At 27.8% G+C, this 17,961-nt stretch overlaps 2 protein-coding genes across 5 annotated transcripts in view; both read left to right on the top strand.

The window, feature by feature from the left end:
• LOC136080847 (uncharacterized) overlaps window positions 1–17,961 on the top strand; it is a 90,347-nt gene that overhangs the window by 62,913 nt on the left and 9,473 nt on the right. The window contains exons 1-2 of one of the 4 annotated variants that reach the window (XM_065798154.1): window positions 15,304–15,363; window positions 16,465–16,550. In XM_065798154.1, the coding sequence (XP_065654226.1) occupies window positions 16,502–16,550 (49 nt within the window). In that variant the 5' untranslated portion in view covers window positions 15,304–15,363; window positions 16,465–16,501. Of the gene's footprint in view, window positions 1–15,303; window positions 15,382–15,634; window positions 15,851–16,464; window positions 16,551–17,961 lie in introns of those variants that run through there. The other 3 variants (XM_065798155.1, XM_065798153.1, XM_065798152.1) reach the window with 3 other exon arrangements.
• LOC136080372 (uncharacterized) lies at window positions 8,816–10,037 on the top strand. Its single transcript, XM_065796987.1, has 2 exons — window positions 8,816–9,366; window positions 9,437–10,037. Exons 1-2 carry the CDS (start codon window positions 8,816–8,818, stop codon window positions 10,035–10,037), a joined length of 1,152 nt encoding a protein of 383 aa, XP_065653059.1.

Raw genomic sequence — 17,961 nt, 5'->3', positions numbered from 1 at the left:
TCAGTAAAATCTCTAAATTTCTCATAATAAAAATACGAATCCTCTGAATCTTTGTCATTTCGGACAATTTAACCAGTTATGTAAATTAGAGTCATTTTGACATCTATAGATAATATATTTTCTAATTCTGGCAAATTATCAAATATCAAACATTTTTCTTCATTTAATTAAAAACCACATCTTTCACAAGAATGACCTGATGTAGTAAAATCAAGATCAACACCATATTTGTCTAATTGAAAAAGTAGTTTTGTTCTTATGATACCCACTTTCTCTAGTGTTTGTTGAACAGTGATAAACTATGTACCTCCTGATCCCTGTCTCAGTTTTCCAAACTGCTTTTCTAAAGGATCAGTTGTAAACGTTCCAAGCAAAACATATTTATGACTTGTAGGCAAGAGGAACTTTGATAACTCCGATTCGGATCACACATATGTACATCTGCATAAAGTCTATGAACATTAACAATTCTTCAAAATTCAGTTATTATTGAAAGAAAAGAAATAGTATCATCAACATCTTTTAACTCTGGGTGACATTTTAAAGCACAAACTGTTTCTTCGCAAAATACTTTCAGACAAGTTGAAACTTTTTGGCTTTCAATTGGTTTTGGGAACACAGCAACATCTGTAAGTTTAGACATTTTAATCATTTGATTTGATTCTAATTTATGCAATGCTACAATATGAGACCATTTGGCAATTTTTTTTTCTTTATTAACAAAAAATTCAAGTTCCTGTTACTTTTCAGTGCTCCAATTATTGCGAATATTTTTTAAAAGGTGCACAAAATCTTACAGAAGGTATATATTATCTTTTGTTTGCCAAAGTACGCCATCTGCCTCAAATTTCTTGAAAAAGGCTTGGTTTACCCTGTTACCATCACAAACTATAGAAATAACATGACCACCAGCTGCTTTTATCTCAGATAAAAGAAAAGTAGTTTGTTCAAAAAGAAAATTTGAATTGATGTCACACACAGGAAGCATTTTACATAAAAATTTAGGTCCACCAAACAAAGTAATGACCATAAAACTTAAAACAGTATTTGCAAGAACATTTGAACTATTACCTGTTTTTCTAAAAACTGTTCCCCATGTTACTGCAACATAGTCTTTACATAAACTTCATCTAATAGAAGAATGCAGTTTTTATGTTTAATGTCTGTTAAGTTTGAAAAAATCTTTTGTAGATAAATATCCTAATGAATAGATTTTACTTTTGATACTAGTCTTTTTAATGTTGCTAGGAAGTTCCAACAGAATACTTTTTATCTGTAACAGGTTTATCGTTCATTGAAAAAAGTTGCTGTTGAATAATTTTTTTTTTACTGCTTATCTCATTGAACTTAAAAATCGAACTGCTTCTTCAATATTTGATCATCTATTCAATATGGTAATTCTGTTCTGTGAGAGTGTTTTTATTAAGCATTTGACTCCAAAGTGAAAAAATTCATACTGAAAATTATTATTTATTTTTAGAAGAAACAATGGAACACCTGTGTCATCAACATGCTCTAACGATTGAATCAAAACCTGATTTTTTGTTTTAGTATTAAATATATCAATTCAATTCAATTTATAGTTTTCTATGTTTGTTTTCAGATTATTAAATGATTTTACAACATCTTTTAAATTAAAAGCAGACAACTCGTCAGGTTGAACATTTCTAGTTTCTGCATGTGATCTTGAAGTTGTTCTGGGACAACCGGATGGTTTAGGTATTAAACTTGGTTTCACACACTTGAACACAGATGGAGGATCACATGGTCTTTCTTTGCCATAATCTTTTGTCGAAATGTATCCAACAGGCCAGTGCCTTTCACAAACAACGGTGTCTTTCTTATCTGGTATGTTGTCTCTTGGTATAACAGCCAACCACTTTTTTCTTTCTTCTGGTGCTCGAGGAAGTCGAAAAGTTTTTTCTTTGGAATTTTAATCATAATTCCCGTTGCAATTCGTGACACAGCATTTACGACCCGTGTTTATAACAAAGTAAACCAAAAATTTTAAAATTGACTAAATAGTTTAGCAAGCACTTCGACTTTAAGTTACAAAATGAATATAGGAAATACAAAATGTTCGCCTCCAGTTTATGACGTCATCCGCACGGTGAGTAGGCCTGTTTTATTTTTATTCACCCGGCCTAATGTCATGCAATAATCTACTAGTGTTCAAAAACTTTGACCATATAATTTTTGAGCAACCTCCCGAATTATTTAGGGGATTTAAAATATTGTCTTTAATTAAGTTATAAGTTCGTCTGACAATCAAATTCTGTTACTTCGGAGCGAAAGTTAGTTAAACTCTTTTTTCGTGAATCAAATGACGCGGACTTAAAATTTGTCAAAGAATAACGAAAAGTTTTTATAAGTGACTTTAGTCTACAAGCTCATTTATATTTTTCAAACAATATTATAATATTGTTCAAATAATTCTTATTTTTATTATTATTAATTTGATAATTATCAAATTAATTTTTTTTTCAAATTTGTTTCTTCATTGATTTTGGTTTTTTTTATTACATAAAGACATTCTTTAATGCAGTGGTTAATTTTTAATTTTTATAACTTTTTATTTTTCTAAACTTGCCGTTACAAATTATCACTTTTCTGTATAATATACAAACGGCGGGGGCAAGAAGAAGACAAAAAATAGTCTTATTGCCAAGCCCCTAACTATCCGTACTTAATAAACATTAAAATCTTGTCATTAAAAATTGATGATCACGTGTTTTTCTGAAGCTTGAGTTTAATAAGTTTATTTTAGTTGACAATTATAGTTTTGTATTTTTTGGGAATATATCTAAAAAATTAATATATATGTTGCTGAAATACCAAATTTTCATGTTTTAGTATGTTATTTTAGAAAAAGAGAAATCTTTTTCTAAAATAACATACTAAAACTAAAGAAATATTGTATAGATAACAGAAATTTTGAATAATTTTATTTTTTTAGCATATAAATAAAATGGTTTAAAAAAATATTATCCATGAATATATAAATTAAACAAAATATCAGATTTAATTTTAAATTGATTTAAATACAAGTATTGCGTGGTATTATACCACGTCAAAAGCGATGTAAAAAGGTTCACTACTTGAAAATGCGGCGATTCCTTTTATCACCAAACCGATTAAAATTACTTTATCGTCAGCATCTTTAACTATAAGTATTATTAATAGTTACGTACAAATGAGGTCTTTTAATGCGTTATTTAAAAACCATATTAAACTCATTTAAAGACTTTATAGTAAGCAATAATATAATGATGTCTACTTGCATAAATTTTTTACTTGCATAAATTTGCGTAAATTTTGAGATGTAATAGGCCGGGTGAATAAAAAAAAGCAATTGCTTTTACTCAATAATTGGTCAGCTTATGTAAATAAAAACTTCAGCAATTTTGCTTAAGTTTTTATTCACGTAAAGCTGAGCAATTACTGAGTAAATTGCTTAACTTTACGTGAATAAAAATTTATGCAAAACTGCTAAAGTTTATATCCACGTAAAACTTACCAATTGATGAGTAAAAGCAATTGCTTTTTTTTAGTCACCCGGCCTATTATTAATATAATTATGAAAAACCAATGATTTTGGTTAATAATTATACTTTTGGTAAATAAAACACACTCAAGTGCCAAACTTAAATATGTTTTTGTTTATATCACATTAGAATGTTAAGGAAAATGTTGAAATAATCACCTTATTTGGTTTGGGTGTAAACTTTATATAATCATAACTATTGAATTTTGAATTTTAAAACCTGTCAATTTAAATTTAGTGTACAAAAAAAAAAATAATAAAAATTACGAACTTGTTGCCATCATATTTCGAGGAGGGATGGTAAATGTTTTAGGGTATTTTTGTATCCAGGCTTCAATTACCACAATTTTTATTTCTTAATCTACTTATAAATCGTTTTTACGCTACAGCTCGGGTTATAGGTATATTACACAGTGGCGTAGCAAAGCATTTTTGGTCAGTAGACATACGTGGCCAAGGTGCCCAATTTCTGTTTCTTTAGAACAATAACTTTTCTTAAAAAAAAAAAACTCTTTAAATATATCTTAGGGCTCTTAGACTTTGCGGTTCTACGTTTAGTTGCTTGTGGGACCGTAAGTTTTGCTTATACTGACTTTGCTGCAGCTAGGCCACTGATACTACACGCAGATAAAGATATTTACTTGAAAAGCTCTAAATTTTTCATTCCCATATAATAGTACCGTACTTGTTTAAACCAAGGCTTTTAGAGTCAAAGGATATTCTTGAGCAGGTAGACTCTTTGCGTATCAAAGTGGCAAAAGATTTTTACAAAAATAAAACGTCCTCTTAAAAAGTTCGGGGCTCCTTAATCTTCAGGGCATGGTGTCATAGCCCCCATAATTAAGGACAGGTTTAAACTTTCTCTCCTTAGTTTTTAAATAACAAATACATTTGCGCAAAAAACTTGTAAAAAAGAACTAACAATTATGCCAATTATTTTCCTTTCAAATAAACTACCTTTTCTGAGTCTCCGATGCGCCTTCTGCTAAATGCCTTGTTTCAGCTTTGTCTAAATTCGAGACCTTTTGATTCAGAGAATGGTTATTAGAGCTAAAACCATCATGGACCGGAACTAAAGAGGGTTTTAATCATGGGCAGAAACTTATTATTTATATTTTCAAACTCTACAGGGAAGAAACACCTAAAACCACGCAAATCAAATGTTGCGGCAATCTAAATGTTAGTGACTTAAACTTTTTTGCATTACTTTTGTATAAAAATCCTTTCAAAGCTATTGTAAAATTTTTTTTTTTTTTTTTTTTTTTTTTAGTTTACAATTATTAATCGTAATATAACAATACATAAACTTGGTATCTGAAAGAAGATCCAAAAGATCTTGTCGTCAGAACCATATAAAATATATCAAACGTGTATATATAATATAATAAAAATACAATTGATTTAATAACTATTAACAATGTAGAATAAACAAAAACAGAAAATATTTTTACATTTCAAAAATATTTATATATATTGTCAGTAGAAAGAATAAAGTTTTTTAAGTTAGTTTTAAAAACAGAAAACGAAATTGACAAATCAAAATTTGGAGCAATAATTTTGTTCCATAAATACGGTGCTCGATAGTTTATGCAAAATTGATTAAACTTTGTTTGACAAAAGGGTTCAATTATTAAATTATTATTTCGTAAAGTATATTTGTTTATAGCTTTATGGGTAAAAAGATCTTTAAAAATGAACAATGGTTGTTCACTTTTACAACGAAACATAAAACATAAAATATTATAGACATTGAGTTCGTAAACGTTAAGTGCTTTAACGTTTTTAAACAAAATATAAGAATGAGAAAAACGATTTTCAAAACATATTAAACGCATTGCGTGTTTCTGACGATGGTAGAGATTTCGTAGCTTACTTTTAGAGGTACTTCCCCAAACAATATTGGCATAATTTATATAGCTATGTATAAATGAGTAGTAGAGTTGAATTAAATTTTGTTTATTTAGATAGTATCTGACCTTATATAGAATTCCAATACTTTTGGCCAATTTAATAGAAATAAAGTCGATATGATACTTCTATGTAATATTTTCATCAATGTAAATGCCTAAAAATCTTGTGACCGACTCCTTTTTTATTTCAATTTTATCAATGAAAAGTTTAGGTAAATTATTTGGTAAAAAACGTTTTTTTGCAAGGGAGTGGAAAAGGATCCATTTTGTTTTGTCAATGTTTAAAGTTAACTTGTTGCACTTAAACCAGTTGGAGATATGATTGAGTTCTTTATTCATATTTGAAAAAAGCTCATAAATGTCACTGTTTGACAGAAATAAATTAGTATCGTCCGCAAAAATGATACTCATAAGGTTAGAAGCTTTATTTAAATCATTTATATAGACTAAAAACAAAAGTGGGCCTAGAATAGAACCCTGTGGAACACCACATTTTATGTCAATTAATTTTTCATTTTGAAAATAATCTCCATAGAAAACAAATTGTTTTCTATTTGTCAAATAAATTTTATGCCATTTTATTAATATGCCATTAATTCCATAAAATTTGAGTTTCTTAAGTAGAATTTTGTGATCGACCGTGTCGAATGCTTTTGATATGTCAATGAAAATACCTAGTGTATATTGTGATCTACCAAATGAATTGGAAATTTCACGAATGAACTGTGTAATGGATTGTTCAGTTGAACAATTTTTTTTTAAAACTGAATTGATTTTTATATAGAAGTTTATTTAGATTAAGGTAATTGTATGTTCTATTGTATATAATTCTTTCTAAAATTTTCGAGAAGGTTGAAAGAACTGAGATAGGGCGATAATTACTAATATTTGATTTTTTTTCCGTCTTTGTAAATTGGAGTAACTTTAGCTGTTTTTAATTGGTCGGGGAATACACCTTGCTGTATAGATGCCCTGAACACTTTATAAAGAATACATTATAAAATTTCAAAGCAATCTATGATTCTGTTGCCATTTATTTCGTCCGCACCTGTAGCTTTGTTTCTTTTAAGAGATTTGTAAGCTCTCTCAAACTCATCAAAATATAAGTCAGAATATAAATTATCTATAAAAAGCAAATTATTTATAGGCTCTAGGAAATCACTAAAAGTTTTTCCGTAATAGGAATCTTATTTGCCAATTTAGTTCCTATATCAATAAAATATTTATTAAACTCGTTTGCAATTTCGTTTGGTTCATATATATTTGTTATATTTATTTTAATTACTTTAGGAAGGTAGTTTGAATTTGTTTTTTGTTTTCCTGTTATTTCTTTCAACGTTCTCCAAGTATTTTTTGAGTCGTTTTTAAATTTACTAATTAAATTTGAATAATAATTTTTTTTAAGTTTTTTACGAATTTTTTCAAATAGATGTTGGTAATTTTTATATTTTTGTTGGTTTTCATCTGATTTTGTTTTTAAATATTTTATATATAGTTTCTGTTTGATTTTAGAGGATTTTCTAAGTCCTTTGGTAATCCATGGACTATTCAAGGTTTTTTTTGTTTTGTTATTTGTTCACAAAGTGGAAAGTTTGCATTGTATATTGAGAAGAAAGTATCAGAGAACTTATTATATATTGTATTTGCGTCATCACTAAAGTTAATATGTTTCCAATGCAGAAGTGATAATTGATATTGAAAGGATTTTAAATTGTTTTCGTTGAAGACACGTTTTTTTATTATATTTTGTCTTTCGGGATTATTAGAGGATACAGTATGAATTGTAAGAAAAATGGGGAAATGATCGGATATGTCGGTTTTTATAATTCCTTTTTGTAATTTCTTATTATAAATATCTGTTGTAAAAATATTATTAATCAACGTCGTTGAAGTTTTGGTTATTCTAGTAGGGCGATTAATTAAAGGAAGAGCTCCTGCCATAAATATTTCATCATAAAAACTTTTTACTTTTTTATCTTTACTATAAATTAGACAGTTCATGTTGAAATCTCCAATTATAAAAGTAATTTTGTTTTCTTTGCTACCTTTGTGAATGATATTATGCCGTTAAAAGAAACTAAGATTTTCAGACGCACCATCTGGTGGTCTTTAACAGCAGCTTAATATAATACTTTTTTTTTACTGTTAAAAATTTCAATAGTTACGATTCCTTTATCACAGTCAGAAACGCACATACCATTCCTAATGTGATATACAATGTGTTCCTTAAAGTAAATCAGAACTCCTCCACCCCGTTTATTTGTTTGTCTTTCTAACAAAATTGTTTCAAAACCTGGAAGATGGAAAATATAATTATTTTTAAACTCATTCGAAGAAATCCATGTTTCTGTTAAGCAAATTATATTAAAAATATTTTCAGTTTCATCTAAAAAATCACAAAACTTTTCAAAATTTTTATTTAGACTTCTAATATTAATGTGAAGGATTCTGATTTTTTGATTTTCAGTGCCGTTTTTATTAAGAAATTCTTTTAACTTATTGGGATAAAGATAAGAACAACGTGTGTTCATATCATTAAAAAATTTGACATCTGGATCTGAATTAAGATCTGATTTTAAGTATTTATCATGAAAATTAAAAGTAAAGGATTCGTAGTCATCCATTTTTGTTTTTAAATTTGATTATAGAATAATAAAAGAATTCCTTTATAATTATAGGTCACGCGTAATTAATTTATTGTAAGTTACTTTAGCAAACTTACCTTTCGCTCGCAATTCCTTCGCTTCTTTGAAAAGCTTCCTTCGTAAATTTATTGTAAAATCGCTTAAGTCTTCGTTAACGTACAACCGCTCGTTCCAAAGCTTCATCGTCGTAAATGGACCATAAATCGGCAAAAACGCAATGCATTGTGGTAGTTGTATTCATTTAAATCAAAACAAATGTCGAAAAGCCTAATAAATTTTAACAGTGATGTTCAATTCTGTGAAAACAGTGAGATTGAACTTTGTGAAAACAGTGAAATTGAACTTTATGAAAACAGTGAAGATGATAGTGAAATTACTGAAGGTGAACTTACTTTTAACGGAGAAGTTGAACTTTGCGAAAACAGTGAACCACTCTTTTCACAAAGTTTAACTTCACTCTTTTCACAGAATTCGATCTCACTGAGAGAAGTTGAACACATTGAAGTTGACTTCAGTTCAACAAGTGGTGGATGTACTTGTTGTGTACCAAATTGTTTTAATAATTCTAAGCGTAATAAAAACTTATCATTTTATGTTATACCCAAGGAAAAAGTGTTAAGAAAGTTATGGTTAGCCAAAATTAGCAGAAAAGAATTAGTCCTTCTTCTTCACACAGAGTTTGTTCAGCACACTTTCAAGGGAACAAAAAAACTTATATGAATAATGTTCCAACAATTATTCCAAAAACAGTTAAGCTAACTGCTCGTGTACCAAGGAAAACCAAAAATAGCCTTGGTTTAATACATAAAACAATACAAATACCTTATAGTGAAGAACTATCGACACCTGTTTTAAGCTACGAAGAAACATTAAAACAAGAAAATAAAATTCTTAAAGATCAAATTGAGGACATTATAAAAGAAAAACAAGCGTTAGAAAACACTCAAAAAGAAGCTATATGTAAGCTCAATGACAAAATACTTCTATCACAATTTACAGTTGAAAGGTTTAAACATAACAAAGAACATTTCAAATTTTACACAGGTTTTGAAAATTTTAAACTATTTAAAGTAGTCATGAAGTTTTTAGAACCAGAAATATATTCACTAAATTATTGGGGTTCAATGTCTACTGTTGCTGACGATTTAAGTGAAAATTCTTCATCTAAAACAAGAGGAAGATCACGTATATTAAACGTTGAAGAGGAATTTTTCATGGTGCTAATTCGACTACGTTGCGCCTTTCCTATAGAAGATTTAGCAATACGGTTTAATATTTCATCAAGCACTACCAGTGATATTAATTACTTGGTATGATTTTTTGCACATAAAATTTAGATCAATTCCAATATGGCCAACAAAAAAACTAGTTAATGAAACAATGCCTAGCTGCTTTAAAGATGTATACCCTAATACTCGTGTAATTATAGACTGTACAGAAATATTTACTGTGATGCCAACTAGCTATCGCACTCAATCAGCTATGTTTTCAAAATATAAACATCATCACACAGCAAAGGGTTTGATTGGTATTGCACCGAGTGGTGCCATTACATTTGTATCTGATTTATATGCTGGAAGATCAAGTGATAAACAGATAACAAATCACTGTGGCATACTAAAATTATTAGAAAAAGGTGATAGCCTGATGGCTGATAGAGGTTTCGATATCGTAAATGACTTACCAAAAGGAATTAGTCTCAACATACCACCATTTCTTGAAGGCGATTTTCAACTTACATTGGAAAAAGAATTAGAAACAAGACGAATTGCATCTGTGCGAATTCATGTCGAACGTGCAATTGCAAGAATCAAAAACTACAGAATATTACAAAACACATTTCCACTTTCAATGGCTGCTGACATGAACAAAATATGGGTCATAGTTTGTTATTTAGTTACTTTTCTGCCACCTCTAATAAAAACTGATAGCAAATAATGTAACCAGACAAAAAAAGAAACATTTTATAAATATTCTGTAAACGTTTATTTTACTTTAAATATTTCTGATGACATAAATTTGAAATAAAAATCTGTTAACTCTGGAAAAATAATTGTATTCCATAATTCCGCATCATACTCTATTGTTTCGATGTGCAATGATTTTGGAGCACCATCGTTAAATTTCAAATAAAAGTTTTTATCTTGACACGCTTCTTTAATTGTTAAATGTTTTTTTGAAGAAGGACATTTCACTTCAAGTACTTTTTCAGCGCTAACTACTCCATCAGGGCTACAACCCAACCAAGGGCATTTTGGGTTTATAAAAAAACCACATCGAGTAACACTTGACTTCGTTATGTTTTCATATAGTTTTATTGCTATATCTTCATTAACCTTTCCCCACATACAGTTTTCTCCTGCTTTGATATTTTTTGTTTGTAAACATTTTTTTAAAATTGATGTAGGGTAAATTTTTTTCCACCTATTTATTACAGTACCAAAATTTGAAGCTGTCAATCGTTTGCATCTTTCTTGATACCATAATGTACTTTCAGATTGTTTAACTGTATTGACTTCAATATTTTTAGCTTCCTCAATATCAACAATTAAATGTAATTCTACAAATGCTTTTTGTTCAGTAGACAAACAACTTAAATCAATCACCTTTTTTAAATTGTCAAATAGAGTAATAATAATCAATCGGTCATCTTTTTTACTAAAAGGTTCTGCAATATCATTGTCTATAAATGTTGACAGAGATGAATTAAAAAAGGAACATGCCTGAAAGTTATTATCACGAATTATTGAAGATATATATGTCCCCTGGCAGAGATTTTCTAAACCTTTACAAAGAGTTTGAAGTTGTAAAGTTGAGGTTTCGTAACAATTTGGTAATGAATGGTATCTACGTGTTCCTGAAACTAAAGGTCTTTTTCGAGTACTATTTTTGTCTTTAAAAGCGTCAGCTTATTCAAAATTTAAGTTTGAAAACAAAATTGCTTCAGAGTTGGATGATTCACATGGTACATGCCATATCTGTAAAACATCAGTACATGTTTCTGTTTCTGGGACCACTTTAATGTCTAACTCTTTATAATCAACTAGTTGATATAATGATGCAGCAACATGCTTACAACAGCCCCCCGCACCAGCTTTACAATGGCATTTCGAATAAAGTATTTCACCAGTAGATTGGCACAAGTGTATAAAAACTTCGTATTGTTTACGTTTCATAGAAGCAGCAACATTAGACTTAACAATAAACAAATTTATGGATGCTGTTACATTCGCTTTAACACATACATTTTTGACATAGTTTTCTTTAAATAAACGATAGCCAAGAGTTTGGTGTTTATTGGCTCCTTTTTTACAATATCAATATGTATAGTATCATTAACAAGATATTTCTTGATAAAATTGTGAGATATATTTGGTAAAAGTGAAATGTCTCTTGACCAAGTTGATATACTCTTGTTTATAGATTCTTCTTCGTCAACAGCAATAAGCTCATCATGCTTAAGTTCCCGAAACATAGCTTTAGATGCCTGGCAAGAGTTCTGAAAAGAACTAGCATCAATTTTATTTTCTAAATTAGCATTAAAAGAACTAATCATTATAATAATATTTAATTCCTAATACTTTAATCGGATTGTTTTGATTTAAATGAATACAACTACCACAATGCATTGCGCAGTTGCCGATTTATGGGAAAGGTCCATTTGTTTAACACTAGGACTTTGTCTTTGTAGTTTTGAAATCGAACAACTATTGATCTGTTTTTTCCTGTTTCTTTTCTAACTCGATGGGCTCTATCTATTAAAATATTTTCTTGTATATTAAGCTTCGTATTGAGGAATTCTTTGATTTTTTGTTCACTTTCTTCCCAAGTTTCGTTAGCTTTATCTTCAATCCCAACAAATCTCAAGTTGTTTCTACGGCTTCTGTCTTCTAGTTCTGCTATTTTCTCTTCTATGATATTGTTTCCATTTTCAATATTACTTATATCTGGTGATTTTTTCGACTCTGTTTTTTTTTATTCTGTAAGTTCAATTATTATTTTATCATAGCTTTTGCTTATAAATTCAACAGCTTTCTGTACCTCAGATAATTCTTTTTTTAACGTAAAGTTTTCATCTTTTAAGTTATTAAATTTAATTTCCATTTTTTCTATCCGATCATTAAAAATTTTCATGATTTTCAAGGATTTCTTTAAGTTGTGCTGGTGTAAAGTTTTTCGCCATTATTATAAGTTTTTTAAAACGCTCTTAAAAACACGTCCGTACGCGGTGAAATTTGCGGTGAAAAAAAAATATATCTGTGTATATAATATAAGTATATCTGTGTATATAAATATAAGTAAATTTATTTACTTACTTTATATAAATTACTTTTAATTTACTTTACAAATTATATAAAATGTAAGCTTATGCAATTTGAATTTTATTTTATATAATTTATTTAAAATAAAAAATTCCTACTTAAAAAATATTATTTTATTTGTAAATTTACATTTGGTAGCATTTGGTAGCATATTACTTTTATGTAATTTACTTTCATATGCAAGTTATTTTTTAATATAATTTTTTTTAATTCGTTACTTTTATAGGTAAATGTAAATTGCAGTTTGAGGAAATTTTTAGGTTAAGTAATTTTCAAAATTAATTAACTTTCAAATGTAAAAGTAAACAGCTTTTTCATGTGACTTACTTTTACATGCAAAAATAAATTACTTTTTGATGTAATTTTCTCTTACATAAATTATTTTTGAAAGTAAAAAAACTTACATTATAAAGTAAAAGTCGTTTCAAAAAAATTAATTACTTATACGAAAATGTAAATTTACATAAAACGTTTAAAATTACTTCTGTAATTTACTTTTTGGTAAAAATTACTCGTGTAAGTAAAAAAAAAGTAAGTAAAAGAACCATCCCTACTAGCAAACACTCATGTTGCTGGTGTAATGTATAGCCTGGCTATCTTACAAATTCTAGCCAATCTAGAATATTTGGTTCTTTATGCAACAGCTATGCTGAATTCTTTTTCTCAGTTGCAAAACATTAACCTTCTAAGAGCTTATTCTTGATGTAATTTCTTCGATAAAACTTTTCTTTTTTTTGTGTGGAATTTTTAACCATCTTCAAAAATAACCATTTTTCAAGCAACTCCTTGAAATATGGAATCAAGTACAAGAATAGACTTCTACACAGTTCCGATAATATTCTGCGCACGCATACTTAATAGTACGTCATGGTTCCTTATACGCAGAATTGCATGAAAGAAAGTAAGTACACAGATATATTATGAAAGCATTCTCGAAAAAACAGTAGTTTAAATGAGATTTCTTTTCTTTTTTTTCATAATAACCATCGATTTTGCTTTATTTTAACTGTTTTAAGTCTAAAATTTTATTACTTATACATTTATACTCTTTTATATGTTTGTGTATTAGAATTTATATGAAAAAAATAAAAATTAAAGAGTGTGAAAATGCACAAAGAAAGTTTAGTCTGAGCGTGTGTGCATATATAATATATATATATAATATATGCGTGTCTGTGCGTGTGTGCATATATAATATATATATTACCAGGGAGGTGGTGGGGATCGAACTCGGAACCTCTCGCTTATGAAGCGAGCTTCATAAGCGAGAGGTTCCGAGTTCGATCCCCCATACACCACTACCGCATATAAATATATATATATATTACCATTTTCCAATCTTCTTTCCCGAAAGCTTATTTTTATTAATCAATATTAAATACTATTTAGAGCTTTAACACTCATTTGCACCTTTAAATGTAACCATATGATAGGCGACAATTCAATGAAATAAATACACCAAAATGTTGAGATTCTTTAGAGACTTGCCGAAAAACATTGTGCGTTGCAAGCAATCTTTTTAGTTGATTGTTTCAGAAAGTTTCAATTTTTATTTATTAAACAAATATTTACATTGGACGAATTTCTCAGCAAAAACAGTTCTTTACACGTGTCTTGATATCAAACTTGTATAAAGTTTATGGTATATATATATTAAAATAAGAATTTAAGGTTTCAACAGGGGTTGGGTCAAATTTATAAATTTTTGACGTACGTATTTTATGGACAATCCTATACATAATATGTTCTCTGTAGTTAAGTAATGCAGCCATTTTAAAAGTTAAAAACATTTTTTTTTATTTTCTCACCCATGCGTACGTAAACATAACGCTTGTAAACTACCGAGTATCAATTTCGTTTATTTGGACAGAGCCGACATTAATCTTCGAATCTCTTTGTTTGAGCGGAACATTTTCTTCTCCGGCTGGTTAACATTAAAACATAATATTTAAAATGTCCATATATTTATATTATCTTTTAAACTTTTATTACATCGTGCTTAATTTTTTTGGGGGTATTTTAAAAAAATTAAACATTTACTAAGCATTTTTACAAATAAAACTGCATGGTAAATTTTAATTAAAATAAAACTGACGAGTGAAAGTGTCACCTCAATAGAGTTTTCATTGATTGCAGGGCCTTTGATAGAAACAATTACGGCCGGCGCAAATAAGTGTCACGTGGAAGGGGGAGGAGTAGAGGATGTCATTAAAATTTTTGCTGACTCAAAAGTAAATAAGGTCCTTGTATTTTGAAATTCGCCGAATGACTTATTTAAAAGGGTCAAATTTGCCGACTAAATAAACAAATTATTCATTAAGAGAGGGAGAGGAAAGAAATGTTTCACTTCCATCCCTTTTCCCTTCGCGCCAGCCTTGGAAGCAATAGGCCGGGTGAATAAAAAAGTAATTGCTTTTACTCATTCACCCCAACCCATGGGCCCCTGCTATGTCTAAAGATCCTGGGCCTCAACATAAACCAAGATACACAAATTAGTTATTGTAAATATGAATCAATTTTTATTTTCCTATACCTTTTTAAAAAAAACTGTGTGTTTAAGTAATTTAAATTTGATTTTAGATTCAAATAAATTTTACTTTAACTAGATTGTTTCCTTTTTAAAGGAAATAATCTAGTTGAAGTAAAATAAGAATAAATTTAAGTAAAATAAATATACAAGCATATTTACAAGTGTTATAAAGTAACACTTATAAATATTTGTTTAAAAACATAAAACATGTGGGAGATAAAAACTATTACAAATATTTATAAGTGTTACTTTATAACACTTGTAAATATGTTTGTATATTTATTTTACTTAAATTTATTCTTATGTTCACTTCCTGCTTTTCAAGTTGTTTTTAAAACTTTTTAATTTATTTATTAGTTATTAGAGTTTTAAAATATGCGCACACGTAATCAGCGGTTTTCTTCTTTTTACGGTTTGGAGTATTTTATAAGTTAATAAAACACTTTTATGGTTTTATTAAATAAATGAATTTTTGTTAAAACTTTGATTTTTTTAATTATTTGTCAAACAATATAAAAGTTTAATAAGTTAAATGAAGTTGCTTTGATTTTTACATAATGAACATTTATGTTTGTTGTAATGAATTTATTGCATTTGGAACTATAGCTTTATTAAACTATAATTAAAGTATTATCTGAAACACGAAAAGTCATCAATACGAAATTACTTAAATTTTTAAGGCTAGACTTTCAAAATATTGTGCATTTGGTTCTCGAGATGAAAGTGATGAGGAATCGTTTCATTATTTTACTTGTTTTCAAGATGATGTCAGTATAAATATGAAAACTTGAAATAGTGTTTAAATTTTTGACAGATATTTAAAACAATTAAATTTTCGTTCATTAAGACTAAAAAAAATTTATCAAGTGAAGTGAATGATATTTCCGTTTTACAACTTTGTAAATGCTTGATTTTATTTCAGTATATTTTTTGATTTTTTTTTATTAGCTACTATTTAAATATTACCTTTAAAGTGTAATTTTTTTAAATCATGTATTATATTGTTAAAATAAAGTTTTGTTATTAAAACAGTCAACCAAAATTTAAAAAAGAGTAGTTGATTACAGCATTTATTATTTATGCAGCAATTACAACAACTTTCATTTGTCAACTAAATGTATTTTAAAATGGCGGTTAATTATATAAATATATTAATTATAATTGTTATTTTTACATTTGATTATTTGTTTAAATAGTATGTTAATTATAGAATTTTGATCGATCAAATCAATATTGATTGAGGCTGTAACTTTTTTTTTTTTATAATTTAACTATTTATAAATAATATAAGAAAAACCAATTAAAATTCTGCACATCCTTTTATATAGCTAAGATATACAATTTGCACCACTTCTAATAGCTTTAAAAAATAAAAGTATATTTATAGTTAAATCTATTAAGTTAATAAAAATGAATTTTGTGGAAAGCTTCAAGCTTCGATTTTTAATTTTACTGATAAAATTCAAATTTGTTTATTCTAATAATAATAATGTTTATTTTTAACTGTTTATAGATTTTTTTTGCTGGTTTCATCAACGCTTACTAACTTCATGATGAAAAAAATGCTACTCGCTTTTTTAATCTTTATAAAATTTCAAGGTAAAATATTTATAAATAAATTATATTTTATATTACAAATGATTTTTGCCCCTTGTTTCTTCAGTCTAGACTGACTAGTTGGCTTAAAGGTTTAAACGTATAAAATAGTTTTAAAGAAGGTTTTTTCTTTTTTATATTATGTATGATTACCTAATAAATAGCAATTTATAAAATTTAAAGCAAGTTAAGTATTTTATTGCTGGCAAACGTATTTTTATTACTGTACAATCACGGTTTTATACTTACTTATAAATTTCATATCCTTTAATTAGTTTTAATTAACCTTTGAAAGATAAAACAGAAGTGAATGCAAATCGGCATAAGTGCATAGTTCAGATAGTCTAAACTGTCATATATGCGCTAAACGACTTGGTTTGCACTTACGACAATTTCTATAGCAACTATAAATTCAAATTTATAAAACTCGAACATTGAGTTACATTTTAAATCTAACTTTTTAAGTAACCTTATTAAAATTTTTTTAGGTAATATACAAAAACATATCATTTGAAAAACAAGTTAAATTAAAAGATGAACTAATAGTATGTTTTAAATGTCAACATCAAGAAAAAAAAAAAAAAAACTGTACTTTTATTTGATACGATATCAACAAAATATTATCCTTACATTTCCTTTCTTTTTCTTTACAACTATTTGTTGTAAAAAACTTGATATATATTATAAACAGGCTTTCCTGAAACACATTTAACCATAGGAACAACCATTTTTAACTATTTTTGATTTGAGCCAAATTTAACTTATAAAACATCATTCACATTTTCTCCCTCTGATAACTCTGGTATTCAGGTGTAAACTTTATTGCGCGTGTCTAGAAATAATCGTTACCATAATAAAGTAATAAATTTTAACTAAACTATACATATATAAATACTTATATTTTACCTTCATAACACAGTTGCAGAGTAAAGTAAGGGTCCCAATAAGCATTTTAATCAATGCATGGTAGGAAGGTCTGAGTTATTAGCTGAATAATTTTTCCAGAATAAAGTTTTGATAATTATCAAAACTTTATTATGGAAATATATTCATCTAATAACTCAGACCTTCCTTCCATGTTTTAAAATAAAAAGAAAAAATACTAACCAAACCTCATATGGTTTGATTAGTCTTTTTTCTTTTTATTTTAATTTGTGTATGTTGTTTAATCATTATTTTTAGATCTTAAATTGTTGCCTTACCTGAAGCAGCTAAAGCGAAACATTTTAACAAAATAAACGTGCTTCTTCGCATGATTAACGTGTTTCTTTGCATGATTAACGTGTTTCTTTGCATGATTAACGTTTTTCTTTGCATAATTAACGTGTTTCTTTGCATGATTAACGTTTTTCTTTGCATGATTAACGTGTTTCTTCGCATGATTAGGCATTCTAAATGAATCCTTCAAAAATAA

The sequence above is a fragment of the Hydra vulgaris genome, chromosome 05, assembly GCF_038396675.1.
Source record: "Hydra vulgaris chromosome 05, alternate assembly HydraT2T_AEP".
Classification (NCBI taxonomy): domain Eukaryota; kingdom Metazoa; phylum Cnidaria; class Hydrozoa; order Anthoathecata; family Hydridae; genus Hydra; species Hydra vulgaris.
Note: the sequence above shows the minus strand (reverse complement) of the source record. Positions and strands in the feature narration are given on the sequence as shown.

Bases quoted from the DNA above. Each gene is read 5' to 3' on its own strand.
- LOC136080372 (XM_065796987.1), top strand. From the start codon at position 8,816: ATGAATAATGTTCCAACAATTATTCCAAAAACAGTTAAGCTAACTGCT. The intron at 9,367-9,436 runs GTTTAATATTTC...CATAAAATTTAG, and splicing joins ATAGAAGATTTAGCAATACG to ATCAATTCCAATATGGCCAA.